Source organism: Ceratotherium simum, chromosome 4, assembly GCF_057802395.1.
Source record: "Ceratotherium simum simum isolate JZ-2026a chromosome 4, ASM5780239v1, whole genome shotgun sequence".
Taxonomy (NCBI): Eukaryota; Metazoa; Chordata; class Mammalia; order Perissodactyla; family Rhinocerotidae; genus Ceratotherium; species Ceratotherium simum.
Window position 1 is genome coordinate 3,615,657 of NC_141903.1, and position 13,146 is coordinate 3,628,802.

The window sequence follows — 13,146 nt, forward strand, 5'->3', positions numbered from 1 at the left end:
TGATCTGAGTGGGCCGCCTGCCCTGCCCCCCTATTCCCAACTCTTCCCACTTCTAAGGCCGCAGGGGCGCCCTCACCGTGTTCTCACGGGCAGGTGGGGTCTGACGCTCCAGGGGGAACCAGCCTCGAGTTTGAAGCAGGCTGACCTCGAGTTTAGTTCTGCACCCTCAGGCCAGTTTGTAGCCGAACGGCGCATTCAGGTTTTGTCCCGCCAAGGCCTGGGCACACCTGGCCACCAGAACCTTGGGCGCAAGCAGCGGGTGTCCCCTCCGCTTATACCAAACCAGATCACACACCTTTATTATCCTCAAAATGTAACAAACGGGGTAAGAAAGCCCGCCCTCCCGCCCCGTCCCCAATCCCCCCCCGCCCCCCCGCAGTCCAAGGGAAGCATTTAAAAAGCCCCGCAGTCAGGCCAGGCCAAGAGTCCGCGGGTGGGGCCCGGGATGCCAGGCGCCCCTCTATACGGCTGTAGTCCTACCGAACAAGGGGATGGAGACCGGCAGGCGCCAAGCTCCGTGCTCCAGCGGCTCGCGGCTGCTGAGCTCCGAGTCGGTCCAGCTGGGGAAGACCCGGCGGCCGCGGTCCGCCTGCAGGCAGAGCGCAGAGCAGGGTGGCGCGGGCCGCGGGGCGCTAGGCAGGTGCAGCGCCGAAGTGTAGCCCCGGTCCAGGAAGAGTGGCTTGTAGCTGGGCGGCGGCTGCTCCTGTTTCTCGGCGCTGTCACGGCGGCTCAGAAAGGGCGTGACGATCTTGCGGTAGAGGCCGCGCGTGTCCGTGAGCACCTCGCTGTAGGGTGGCGGCGGCTCGGCCATCAGCACCGCCTCTTCGTAGCACGGTGGCTTGGACATGTCCGATTCCGCTGCGGAGTAGAAGCGGTCCGAGGGCGTGAGGTCACCTGTCCGCAGCCTTCCGCAGAGGCCTGGGCCAGCCGCCTACCCCAGACCCAGCCTGCTCCCTCCTCCTAGGTTCTCGGTGAGGCTGTCCAGTGCAAGCCTCGCGGGAAAGCAGGAGCCCGCCCCCTTGCCGAGGCCCCGCCCACCCCGGTGGCGCGGGTCGCCCGTGGCGGAAGTCGGTACTTACCTTGGCGCGGGTAGCTCCAGGGCCGCGGCGGCACGGAGAGGTGCGGTGGCGGCGGGTGCGGAAGCGCGTGGTGATGTGCGTGCGCGTGTGCGTGCGGCTGCGCGGGCCCGTGCAGGAGCGGGTGCACGTGCTGATGCGCGTGCGCCGGCGCCTCAAGGCGGCCGCGGTGCGGTGGTGGCGGTGGCGCCAAGCCCGGGGGGCTCCCGGCCAGGCTGCCCTCGAGCTCCAGGGGCTCCAGCTCGAGTGCGCGCAGGTTCTGCTCACGCAGTCGCTCCTCCTGGCGCCGTTTGAGGCGGCGGCGCAGGAAGCTGCAGAAGCAGCAGAGTAGGACGATGAGACCCCAGATGAGCCAGAAACCGGCGAAGCACGTAAGGAACGTGTAGGTGCCCTGGGACATAACCATGGCGGCGGCGCGGGCGGCGGATCCTTGGCTGCTTCACTGGACACTGGGCTCCTCTACGTGGCTCCGGGCCCGCGCCACGCTCCCAGGTGCCGCCAGCGTCACTCGGGGGCCCGCGGCCGGGAGCTGCCCGTGGCGGGGCTCAAGTCGTGCGCGCGCCGGCGGGGGGCAGCAGCAGCCGCGCCCGCTCCTTCCCATGGCGCCGGCGGGCGCGCGGGCGGGCCTCACCCGGGGCCGCGCGGGACCTGTGGGACAGACACCGGGCGCGGTGAAGGCGCGCTGCGCCTCCCGACGACTTCCCGGCCCGCGCCCGTGCCCTGCGCAGTCCGGGGGAAGTCTCCTCTGCGGGAACCCCCACACTCCCCAGGGTCCCGGTGACGTCACCGAGAGGGATTACGTCACGCCTCGAGGTTTCCCCGGTAGGGTTTTCCCAGATCTGAGACCCGGCCGCCGCCGCTAAGCCGAGGGGACTCCAGGCGGGCCAGTAGGGGGCGCGCGAAGGCCGGTCTCGACCTCTGCGCACGGGAGATTCTCCACCCGCTTCCCCGGGGAACAGGGTACCCCCAGCTCGGAAAGGGTTTCAGAGGCCCGTGGGCAAGCCCCCAGGATGCTGAAGAGGATTCTCGGTGCGACTGCCTTGCGGAGGGAAAGGGTGGTCCACCTCCTCGAGTCCCACAAGCAGCCCACTGGCGCCCAGCTTCAGCCCTGTGCATACGCCCGGCAGCCCCTGGCGCTCTAGGTCTTGTACCCGCCCCCATCCCTGGTTGCCCAAAGCATGGAACATCCCGGCCCACACCGCGGCCTCCCGGTCGTCGCTGCTCTCGCAGGAGGGCTTGGGCGGGTGGTTCCGACTGCTACCGCACGCTACCAGCCTCCCTTTGTCTGCGCCGAACGCGCCGCCGGGCATATGCCGTTGCCTCTCTCTTTCCTCTAGGTGCCTCCGCGCGCCGGATGCAACTCGGTCTCTGCTTCCCCCGTCTACTCATGCGCAGCCCCATTTGGCCCTGCCCTTCTAGCTCCAGGCCACTGTGTCCCTTCCCCCAATTCCTTTCCCTCTGTGCAGAGGGGAGGAAAAGTAGCTGTCTTCAGTACCACCTGGTCGCGCATCACTCCAGATGGGCACCTCTAGTTCCACCACCACCTCTCCACAGCCAGGGTTGAGAGAGGAACCTTGCTTCCTAAGAGGTATGTAGGAGGGAGTCTTGACTGTGGAGTGATGGGTGGCAGGCGACTGTTCACCACCCCCGCAGAATAGAAATGAGCCCTTCTTGAATGCCTTATACTCGGGGGCTTTCACATAAAACCCTTTGGGGTAACTGAAATGATTCCTATTTTACCCATAAGGAAGGGGGGAAGCAATTAACCGTGTAGATGGTAGGTGGCAGTGCCGTAATTTGAACCCAAGCCTGACCACAAAACCCTAGCCTGGGGTGGGAGAGTGTTGCTGCTTGAGCTATTTTGTAGGCCTCTTCCAGGAGCCCCATGGGCCCCCCTCTCCTCAGCATGCCCAAGGCACACACACAGTCAGCTCGTGGGGTGGGGCACATGGGGCCTGAGCCCCAAGCTGGGGCTCCATATCAACCCTGTTTCTGACTGGTCTGGCAGCAAGCTGGGGGGAAGGGAGGCCACAGGCCACCTGACACTTCTCCCCAGATGGCTCCTGTCTGATTCCTTGGCTGCCTTGTGCCATGTGCCACTTGGTGCCCGTGCCAGTCCCCTTTTTGTAGGCCTGCGTTCCAGAACAGACAATGGCAGGAACAATAGCTCCACCCGCCCCCTCCACAACCCTGCCATGACGCTGCCATGGCGACGCAGCCCAGATAAAAACACGATGCTGCCAGTCACTGGGAGTTAATTAAATCTGTTGTTCTCCTTTTCCCAAGCCCACAGAAATTTTCAGGAATGCTCTGAGGAAACTGGCACTAACTAGGAGGCCCCTTGGCCTGCAGGGCAGGAACAGCTCCGGGTCAGAAAAAGTACTTCTGGGGCTGGAGGTGATGGAGTTTAGCTGAATTAGAAATAGAAATACCCGCCAAGGACCATCTACTGCATGTCAGGCCTTGTTCTAGGCCCTTTCCATGCAGAATCTTACATGATCTTCAACACCACCTTCTCCCTGGGGGTCATGCCCGTTTGATAGATGAGACAGGCTCAGAGAGGAAAATGACTTGACCCGGTCACACAGCTAATAAGGAGAGAGCTAGGATTTAGGCGGATTCTGAATCCAAAGTCTGTGTTAAAACACTTGCCTCTAAGTGACAAGTGAGATGTAAATGAAAAGCCCAGTGCATGTGAGGACTCAGTACATGAGGACTTGGCAGCTGTGGGGACACTGGGAAGACTGGCTAGCGTGTGGCCAAAATGTGCCTTCCCGTTCCTTCCCACCAAGGCCTAGTGCTTCTGGCCGCCAGCCCTTAGCTCAAGAGGGGAAAAGGCTACAGGGTGGAGAAGCAATGGGATGGCAGCTCCAGGGTTAACAAGGCACAGAGAACATGGTCCTTGCCCTCAGGAGCCCAGCGCAGCTAGCTGGGCACTACAGCAGAGTGGGGCAGGGCACACCCAAGCTCCACTGGCTGCTACTGTCCCCCTCAGCCAGGAGGCAGGAAACATTGCTGCATTTTACAGATCATTGTGGGTCTGAGAGAGGCAGTCTCTTGCCTGACGACTCACAGCTAAGCTGGTCCTCTGACCCGCCCCCCTCCCCCCCCAACACACACACACACAATGGCTCTAGCGCCCAGTTTGAGTGGGGGGGGGCAGTTTGAGTGGTGTGTGTGTGTATGTGTGTTGCTTCACGCAGTGGTGCTCCAGCAGGCCCAGAGGGCAGGAATCTGCCTGAGGTCTCCCTCCCGCCCTATGTCTGGCCCCCAGGTGTCCTCCGTACATTATCACCTAACCCACAGTAGGGGCTCAATACATAAACGTTAAGAGAGTCATTCAGACCTTTCCAAATGCTTTTCCTGACCACGCCAAGCTTCTGAAAACCTCCCCGAAGAGCTGTCCTTTTACCCCTCCACACCTCTGTGCATGCTGCTGCCTGTCTGGGGAGCCCTTCAGACGCAGACCCTGCCTGCAGCCTCTTGCTCACAGCCACTCACCTTCCCCATCGCCTCCAGACTGTTCACAGCAAGTACCTGCTACTTGTCCAGCACCACCTGTGTGCCAGGAGCGCTGCCTGCGGATGGACTCATGCTTCAGTCTGCCATTTTATGATTTATTTTCTGTTTGTTTCCTCTTTCTCTTTTCTTAGCTTCGTGTGGGTTATTTGAACATTTTTTAGGATTCCATCTGGATTTATTTGTAGAGTCTGTGAGCATATCACTTTGTATGGCTTTCTTAGGCCACACACTCACTGGGAGCACACAGGGGGATGAAAGTGAGACCGGGGGGTGAGTTTCTTAACCTCCATGATGCCTCAGTTTCCTCTTCAGTGACTGTGATGAAGGTTGAGCTGATCCATGCAAAGGGCTTGGAGATGCCCCAACAAATATTAGCGCTGATGTTGGCTTCAGAGCTGGGGATGCACAGATGTGTGTGTCACCAGGGTGCTCCCTGCCCAAGGGCTGGACACCACAGACAGTTCTCACAGTCATGCTATGAACTAGGTGAGCATTCTTTCCACTGACAAATGAGAACACTTGGCTCAAAGACATTAATGACACCCAGCATCACAGAGATCTCTTATTCTAGGGCCTGGTGCACCACCACGGGCACCCACCACATTGCTCCTCTAGCATGAAGAACCCCAGCACCCCAACCTTAGACCCCCAAGATCTGCTACTGGGTCCTTTATCTCAGCAAAGGGCCCACCATTCACTCTATCCTCCAATCCTGTTGTTTCTACCCTCAGTGCAGGGTGCCTTCATCTGTCCACTTTTGGTCCCCATGCCACTGCCTTGGCAGGCCACTGCTGTCCCTCACCTGGGCCCCTGTTCCCATGCTTGCCAGTGCTCTCTCTCCTGTGCAGTGCTCCTGCCCATCCACCCACTCTCCACGTTGCCCATTTCCCCCAGGCCCTCTCCTGTCTGAACCCTGCGGCGACTCCCCACCGCCTCAGGAGACAGCCCAGCTCTTTAACCCAGTCTCAATGGGCACCCCTCAATCTGGAGCGAGCATGTGGAGGGCTTGTTAGGATGCAGAGTGCTGGGCTCTGCTCCCAGTGCTTGCTTCAGTAGGTCTGGGGTGGGGCCTGAGAGTTTGCACTTCTAACAAATTCCCAGCAGCTGCTGGTGCTGCTGGTCCAGGGAGCACACTTTGAGAACCACTGACCTAGATCAGGGCTTCCAGGAGGAGCTCCTGCCAGACCTCTTCAGCCTCATCTTTTGGCGCCCGGTCCCTCTGCAGCCAGCCGCTTTCCATCCTGCACTGCTGAGAACTCTGCTTTCTCCCGGCCCCAGGCCTGCAACACAACCTTGCTGCTCTCACCCTGTGCTCGCTACTCAGTCTCATGGCCTCCCCTGTCACTTCCCTGGACAAGTCAGCCCTGAGCCACCTCACCCCCAGGGCTGGAGAAGCCCAATGACATCACTCACAGGGCTCCATGGTGGCCTGTGTGCAACACCAGAGGCTGCATCTGTTTTGATCATCTGGCACACAGCGGGTCAAACACCACTTGTTGAAGGAGTAACTGGAGGTGTCCAGTTATCTGTTTGGTCTTTTAGCTGTAGGACAGCTAACACCTCAAGAGCTAGGTCTGTATCCAATTCATTCCTAAGAAATGTCAGCCATTCACCAACATGTCACTGAGAGAGAAGCTGTCACCCAGCTCACGGCCCTCGCGAGGTAGTTTGTAAATGAGCTGAGGATCCATATAGCTGTGTGAATAAAAGTAAAAGACTACACGGGGCCACGTGCCAGGGGCTCTGGAGTAGACAGAGGGAACCCCAGGCAGCAGGGGCTCTGAGTCACAAGGTGAAGCCCTGAATGCTGATGGTCAAGTGAAGGGACAGGGACTCAGACCAGGGGACAGAGGAGGGAGGGAGGAGTGTGACGTGTGGAGCGAGGGTGGGGTGGAAGAAGAAGGTGACTGCGTGCCCTGCACGTGCCAGGCCCACTGCTAGCCTCTTTACACTTGTCATCTCGGGGCACCCAGGAGGTGGTGCTGCCATCACCACTCTACAGACAGGGAGCTGGCACCAGCGCAGGCCCACACAGCCAGGTGGTTGTGAAGCCCAGGTGACTGTAAAGCCTGCTGTCCTGGCAGGAAGGACATTTCAAGGAGGCACTGATGACACTTTTACACTCCTCCCACACCAAGACAGATGAACTGAGGCCAGAGAGAGATGACAGGAATTGTCCCAGCTGCCACAGTCAGCGGGGCATGGAGCTGGCCAGAGCCTCATTTCCAGCTAGGCTGAGGTACCAGCTTGGCACCCTTGCCTGCAGGTAGCATCTCTGTGACCCAACCCTAGAACTGGGCCAGGAACCCAGGGCTTGGAAACTGTAAACAGGACTACCGAGACTGGGGCCTCAGGGCCTGTGGGCAGAGAGGCCTTACTTGGGTCAGTGTCTACTGTCCTCAGATCTGTCTCTCCAAAGGAGGTGGCCACATCTCGGGGGTGAGGGGGTAGATGATGATACCCTCTTCTGAGGGGTAGCCTGGTGTAACACGTAGAGCACTGAAGCGGGGGCCCTGGTTTCAAATCCTACTTCTGCCCTGATCGGCTATGTGACCCCATCCCGTCTAGTCCTGTGCCTGAGCTGAAGTGTCTTCACACAGGAATGATGAGGTCTGCCTGCCAGCGCCAAGGGCAGAGCAAAACTGCTGAGGGATGTGAAAAGAATTCAAGACCAGCGTACATGCTGCACGTGACAAACTAATACCAGCACCTTGCAGTCTCAAGAGGCTCAAACGTGGAAACCAGCCCCTGGCGCTACATCACACAAACCTGAGGTGGTCCAGCAAAACCCACCATCACTTCCCTGTGGACCAGAGGGCTCAGCTTGTGACTCTCAGGCGGACACAGTTCATGAATGTGTTTTGTTGGCCCACAAGCAATTTTTAAAAATATTCTAATTAGTTGCCAACATTCAAAACTCAGGAATTTTTACATAAGCTTGGATTTATGGCTCATATTGAAAACTGGACAATCTGGTCATACCAAGTCTATATTGTCACATGGCGACACAGACTACAGCCAAGTAACTCCTTGGCCCACCTCACTCATTCCATTGCCCTCTGGGACCTAGAAGCATTTGGGTTTCCAACCCCTGAGCTAGCCTGAGCACCCCCAGGGGCCAGCACTGCATGGACCCATCTTTGCTAAATTCCTTCTCCCACAGCCAGGGCTGCAAGCTGATCAGACTACAGAGCCCACAAATGATCAGGCTATCAGTCCCACAAATGAAGGACTGGGCCTCAGGGGTTTTCTAGGCAACTGAAGCAGCCCTCACTGCTCAGTATCCCCCCTAGAGAAAATGGAGGGGGAGGCAGCCAGCCCAGCAGCAGCACAGTCCTACAGAGCATCTGGAGGAACAAGGATCTTGCTGATTTTATTGGAAGAAGGAAAAGTGTACCAAGGCCCAAAAGACAGGGAATTTCCTCACATTCATAGGAACGTGAAAGAAGGTTAAGAACGCTAATCTAGGGTCTGGCCCGGTGGCTTAGCGGTTAAGTGCACGCGCTCCGCTACTGGTGGCCCGGGTTCAGATCCTGTGCGCGCACCGACGCACCGCTTGTCAGGCCATGCTGAGGCGGCGGCCCACATACAGCAACTAAAAGGATGTGCAACTATGACAACTGTCTACTGGGGCTTTGGGGAGAAAAAAGGGGGAAAAAAAGGAGGAGGATTGGCAATAGATGTTAGCTCAGGGCTGGTCTTCCTCACAAAAAAAAAAAAAAAAAGAACACTCCTCTAGAAAGCTCTATAGTTCTGTTCTTCCTGGGTCACGAGAGATGGTGTGTAGCAGGCAGAGAGGGGCTGTGCCAGCAGAAAAACCTGCACTGGAAACCTAGCCCACCACTTACTGGTTGTGTGACCTTGGGCAATTCACTTTACCTCCCTGAGCCTCCGAGTCTTCATCTCTAAAATGGGGATAATAAACTTACCTTGCACAGTGGTTGTAAGGATTAGGAGATAATGGATGTAGAGCACTTAACATAGGTTTCATACACAGCAGAAACAGAATGAAAGGAGCCTGTGAATAATTTCAAAGGCACTCCTGCCTGGGGGAAGGAGACTCAGACCTCACTTGGGCACCACCCATCTAAGGGCATCTTATGCCAAGGCCTCAAATGCCTGGGATAATGGTCACCTCTGGTGCTCAGGACACCTCCCTGGATGGGACAGGAAACCCAAGGGTGGTTGTGGTCCCTGCGATATTGAGTTTGAGGCCTGCGGTCAGGCTGGCATCTGCTGAGTCAGGCCTGGGAGAGCTGACAGGAGGGCCATTTCTCTCCCCAGCATGCTGCCCACTGAGGGGAGGTTGGGAGGGAAGCCAGAGGTCATTTCCTCTGACTCAGCGGCCATTCTCCTCCCAGAGGAGCTCCCCTGGAGGACAGGGCATCTCCATGTGGCGCTGGCCTGCCTGCTGGCCAACCTGCATGCCACCCAGCACAGTCTGGGCTTTGTGCTCAGACAAGAAAGGGACCCTTGTGATCCAGACAATGAGCCAGGGCACTCCCATTTGGCCTGGGCTTCAGCTTCCCTGGGTTAGCAATGTCCTTTCCTCTGCTCCTGCCCACGCTGCTCCCACCCGTCCCCCGAGAATCGTGGCTTGGAACGCGGAGCAGAGACCCACCGCCGGCCCAAGCCGCGGTTTGGCACCTGCCCTGGCCACGAGGAGCAGGGATGCAAGCTTCTTTCCTCTCCCCTGGTAAGGAACATCGCCTCTGGGGCACCCAATTCGGGTCAAGCCATTTCGCAGGTGGGTGGTGGTAGTGGTGGTGGGGAGTGACGGGACACACATCCCGGACCCAGCCTCCATGCCAACTCCTCCCGGGGCAGGCCCAGCGGCTGGGCCGCCCCCACGTTTGCAGCCACCCCAGGAGCCCTGCTGCGACGACTGCAGCCACGTGGGAGCCAGTTCATGCCCACGGGGCCGCTCGTCCACCACCCCCACCCTCGACGGGCTCTGGAGGCAGGCACATCCAGACCTGCGAGGGGGAAGTCGCCGCACCCCCCTCCCGCTGCGCCCCCGTGCTGCGGCCCTGCGTGGGGTGGGGGAGGGGTGGGAGGGGGCGTCACCGCCCCGCAGCCGCGTTGCCGGGGAGCGCAACCCCGTTGCTGTGGCAACCGTTTCCAAGCGAACCGGCGGCTGCTTGCGCCCCGCTCTGGCTCCCTCGCTCACTGGCGCCCTCCCGCTCCCTCCCTCCCTTCCTCCCTCCGGTGTGGGCTGGGGGAGGGGCTGGCCGGGGCGGGGGTCCGGGGCGGCGACCCGGGGCCAGGACGCGGAGCCGCCCGCGGGGAGGGGCTCAGTCCCGGGACCATCTTCCGCCCGTGCTCCGGGCCTGTCGGGCCCGCCGCCGCTGCCGCGGTACTTACGGGCCCAGGCATCCTCCTCGAGCTCGTCCTCCTGGTTCGGGGCGAGCGGCTCGGGCCCCGCGGGCAGAGCCCCCGGTGTGGGGGAGGCGGCGGCGGCCCGGGGAGCTGACTGTGGCAGCGAAGGCGGCTCCGAGCGCTGGGATGGAGCGCGGGGCGCGCGCACGGGCGCGTACACGGCGCGTACCGAGCTCGGCGTGCGCGCGCGCGGCAGCCGGCGGAGGGCCCCCACCCTTCGCCACTCGCTGCCAAGGAGGCCGTCCACGGAGCGAAAGGCGGAGGACCTAGCGCCCACCTGCCGCGCCGAAGACTCGGCGCCGGGCTCATCCTGCACAGGGAATGTACGCGCCACGCCCCACAGCTCCTGGCAATAGGTTGTCTGGGCCGGGCGCACGCAGGCAGACCCGGGGGCACACAGGATGCTCAGCCACGCAGCCGAGGTCGCGAACCCTGACACACACACACATACCCCTCAACCGGGGCACACAGGATGCTCAGCTAAGCAGGCGAAGTCGCGAACCCTGACACACACACACACCCCTCAATCCGGGGAGCACACACGCGTGCAGGCCCTGGCCACATCCTGACAGGCACTGCACACACAAAGTGGGCAGGGGTTCCAGTAGGCAGGCACCCCAATGTAGCCCCAACTCAGGAATACTTGGCCTCCCTCCCAACTCACGGCCCCTCCCACTGTGTCCCCAGCAAGCATACATCACCACCTGCCTACTAAGTAGTAGTACAGGGAGGAGAATCTAGTGCTGGATCCATAGCCCCAGCCTCCATGCACCCTGCTTATCCCCAGGGAATGGAGGTGAGCTCTAGTGAGGGCCCCACTGTCTAGCCTGAGTCTGAATCTGGCTGTCCACCAGCTTCTTAACTGGGTTGTTTCATCGCAGGAAATCATTGCATCCCATGGGTATCACTGTGGCGACCTGTGAACCCAAATGCCCTGCTCCTTGAATGCACAGTGGGCAGGTTTCCAGCCCACCCATTGGGACTCCTTGAGTTTGGAGTCAGGCTCAACGATGCAAAGACACAAACATGGCTGTAGCATCTTGCTCCTGGGGTTTGTGCCCTGATGAGAATGGGCTCTGCAACTAAGACCCGGAGTTGCCCCAGTTCTGGTTCTTCCTGTTTATCAGCTCCCCCCATATCCTTTTAACACTTTCTAAGTTAGCTGGAGGACAGTTGTGTCACTTGCAACCAAAGATCCTTAGCAGCCCCACCTGGGTCACACACATGCCATGTGTAGTGTGCATGTATGCAGTGGGTGCAAGCCAGCTCTATCTAAACCATACGGATTGAGAGTGGGGTGGGGGGGTTCACCAAAGGAAACTTGGGGTACTTTTGTACATGCTGGGCAGACACCCCAACACAACCAGCTAAAACCCTTCCGGGACTCCTGTGCCTTCCAGATGAGACCCCACATCCTTAGCACAGCTTTCAAAGTTCTGTGTGGCTGTCTCACTGACCTCAGTTCCAGCCACCCTTCCACCCCCCACCTACCCCACCCCACATTCAGCCATCCTAAACCACTAGAGGTCATACACCATCCATCTGACTCCTCCACCCGGGAACATCCAATCCTGTGTCCTGGAGGGCACCAACTCTGATACTTTTGTGGCCAAGGGGCCTCTCCTGCTTGGTGCTGGTCCCCACCTCCAGCCCCAACCCTGTGGCAGTCCCAGCCCCGCCAGCTCTAGAATCATCTCTGCCACAGTGCTGATCACACTGGATTCCCACCTCTGCCTCCCTACCAGACTGAGCTCCAAGCTGGTGGGGGCCTCATCTCCATCTGGATCCCCAGTTCCTACCATAGAGCTGGATGGAGAGGTGAGCTTTAGGGAGGGCTCGTTGGAAGTGAATTCTGACTTTCCTCTGCCAACGGTCCACTGTGAACTTTAAGGTGGGCTGAACCCTAGCCAAAAAGTTACCTGAATGCCTCCCTAGCCCAAGGGGGAGCTTGGTGGGAGGTCCTGACCCACCCGCAGGCAGTGTACTCCAGGGACCTACCCATCCACCTGGCACCCACTCACTCCTGCACAGCTGCCCAGGGCTGGGCTCCGCCCTCTGCATGCATCCTAACTGCCCCCCCCCCCAAACCAAGCCTGGAGCAGAGGGGCAAATGCTCCTTGAGCCCCAACCTCACGCCTCATGGGCAGGATCCAACATCTTCATCTTTAGCTGACTTCCTCACCCCGCTGCAACAGCCACTCACCAGCTGGAAGACCTTGGGCAAGGCACTCTCCCTACCCTGTTTCCCTCAAGTTAACAGAAGAGGCAGCACACGCTCCACATACCGTCAAGAGCTGGGCTGGCACAAGAGGCCCCGTCTGCCAAGTCGGTGCTTGGAGCCTTCTGGCTGCCCTTGAGACAGCCATCAACTTGACATCCAGCACCCAATCCCCCAGCAGGCGAGTCCTGCCAGTGACCTAGGAACTCAAGGAGGTGACTGCTGCTTTGCTGGATTCTCATAGCTGCTCTGTGAGGCGATGAGTTTCACACCCATCTTTCCAGACAAGGGAAGGGTGTATGCAAAGCCAGCTTGAAAAATGGCCAGGCTGGGACTTGAACCCAGAACTGTCCAACTGCAAAGCTCATGTGGCCTCTGTGGCACAGTGCCCAGCCCAGAGGCAACGAACAAACCCTTATGGTGGTTACAGGGCATTCCTGGGGGCTGAGGCCACTGGCAGGCTAGGAAGCAGCAACAGGTCTATGAAGTCTGGAACAGACTTGTGGTCAACAGGCTGTCACCCACGAGTCTGCATAGGTGGAATGTTATGGAATGCTCCCCCAATCCCTTTCTGTCTCCCAGGTGAATACGTCCCCTCAAGGCCCAGCTCACCTGCTATCTTCACAGAACCCTTCCTGATTCCCTTCACAGAACCCCTGCCACAGCCTAACTCCCAGCATCACCACTGTCTCTGCCCAGCCACATCTCCCACTTCAAGGGCAGAGCAGAGGGATGGCTCTAACGCATGTGTGCTGGCCCCGGGCCGGGCATACAGCAAGCATCCAGGTAAGACAGAGCAGGCAGGTGCTCCTAACAGCAGCTCCCACCTCGCTCCCCAGGCCGCTCCAAACCTACAACCTGTGGCCAGGCCACACTGGCCTTGCAGGGGACACCACCAGCTGAGCCTGCCTCACCAGCACAGAAACCAGACCCACACCCTAGTGGGGACCC

The 13,146-nt window shown here is 59.5% G+C and overlaps 1 protein-coding gene across 2 annotated transcripts; it reads right to left on the reverse strand.

Moving 5' to 3' along the window:
• Window positions 1-369: 369 nt before the first annotated feature.
• PRR7 (proline rich 7, synaptic) lies at window positions 370-10,106 on the reverse strand. 2 transcript variants are annotated; one of them, XM_004428460.3, is made up of 3 exons: window positions 9,963-10,106; window positions 1,080-1,724; window positions 370-858 (listed from the first exon to the last, which is right to left on the reverse strand). In XM_004428460.3, the coding sequence occupies exons 2-3, from the start codon at window positions 1,480-1,482 to the stop codon at window positions 461-463; spliced, it is 801 nt and encodes a 266-aa protein (XP_004428517.1). In that variant the 5' UTR covers window positions 1,483-1,724; window positions 9,963-10,106; the 3' UTR covers window positions 370-460. The 2 variants fall into 2 exon arrangements, with proteins under 2 accessions (XP_004428517.1, XP_087285445.1); XM_087429319.1 differs by lacking the exon at window positions 9,963-10,106 and adding an exon at window positions 2,276-2,329.
• Window positions 10,107-13,146: the final 3,040 nt, after the last annotated feature.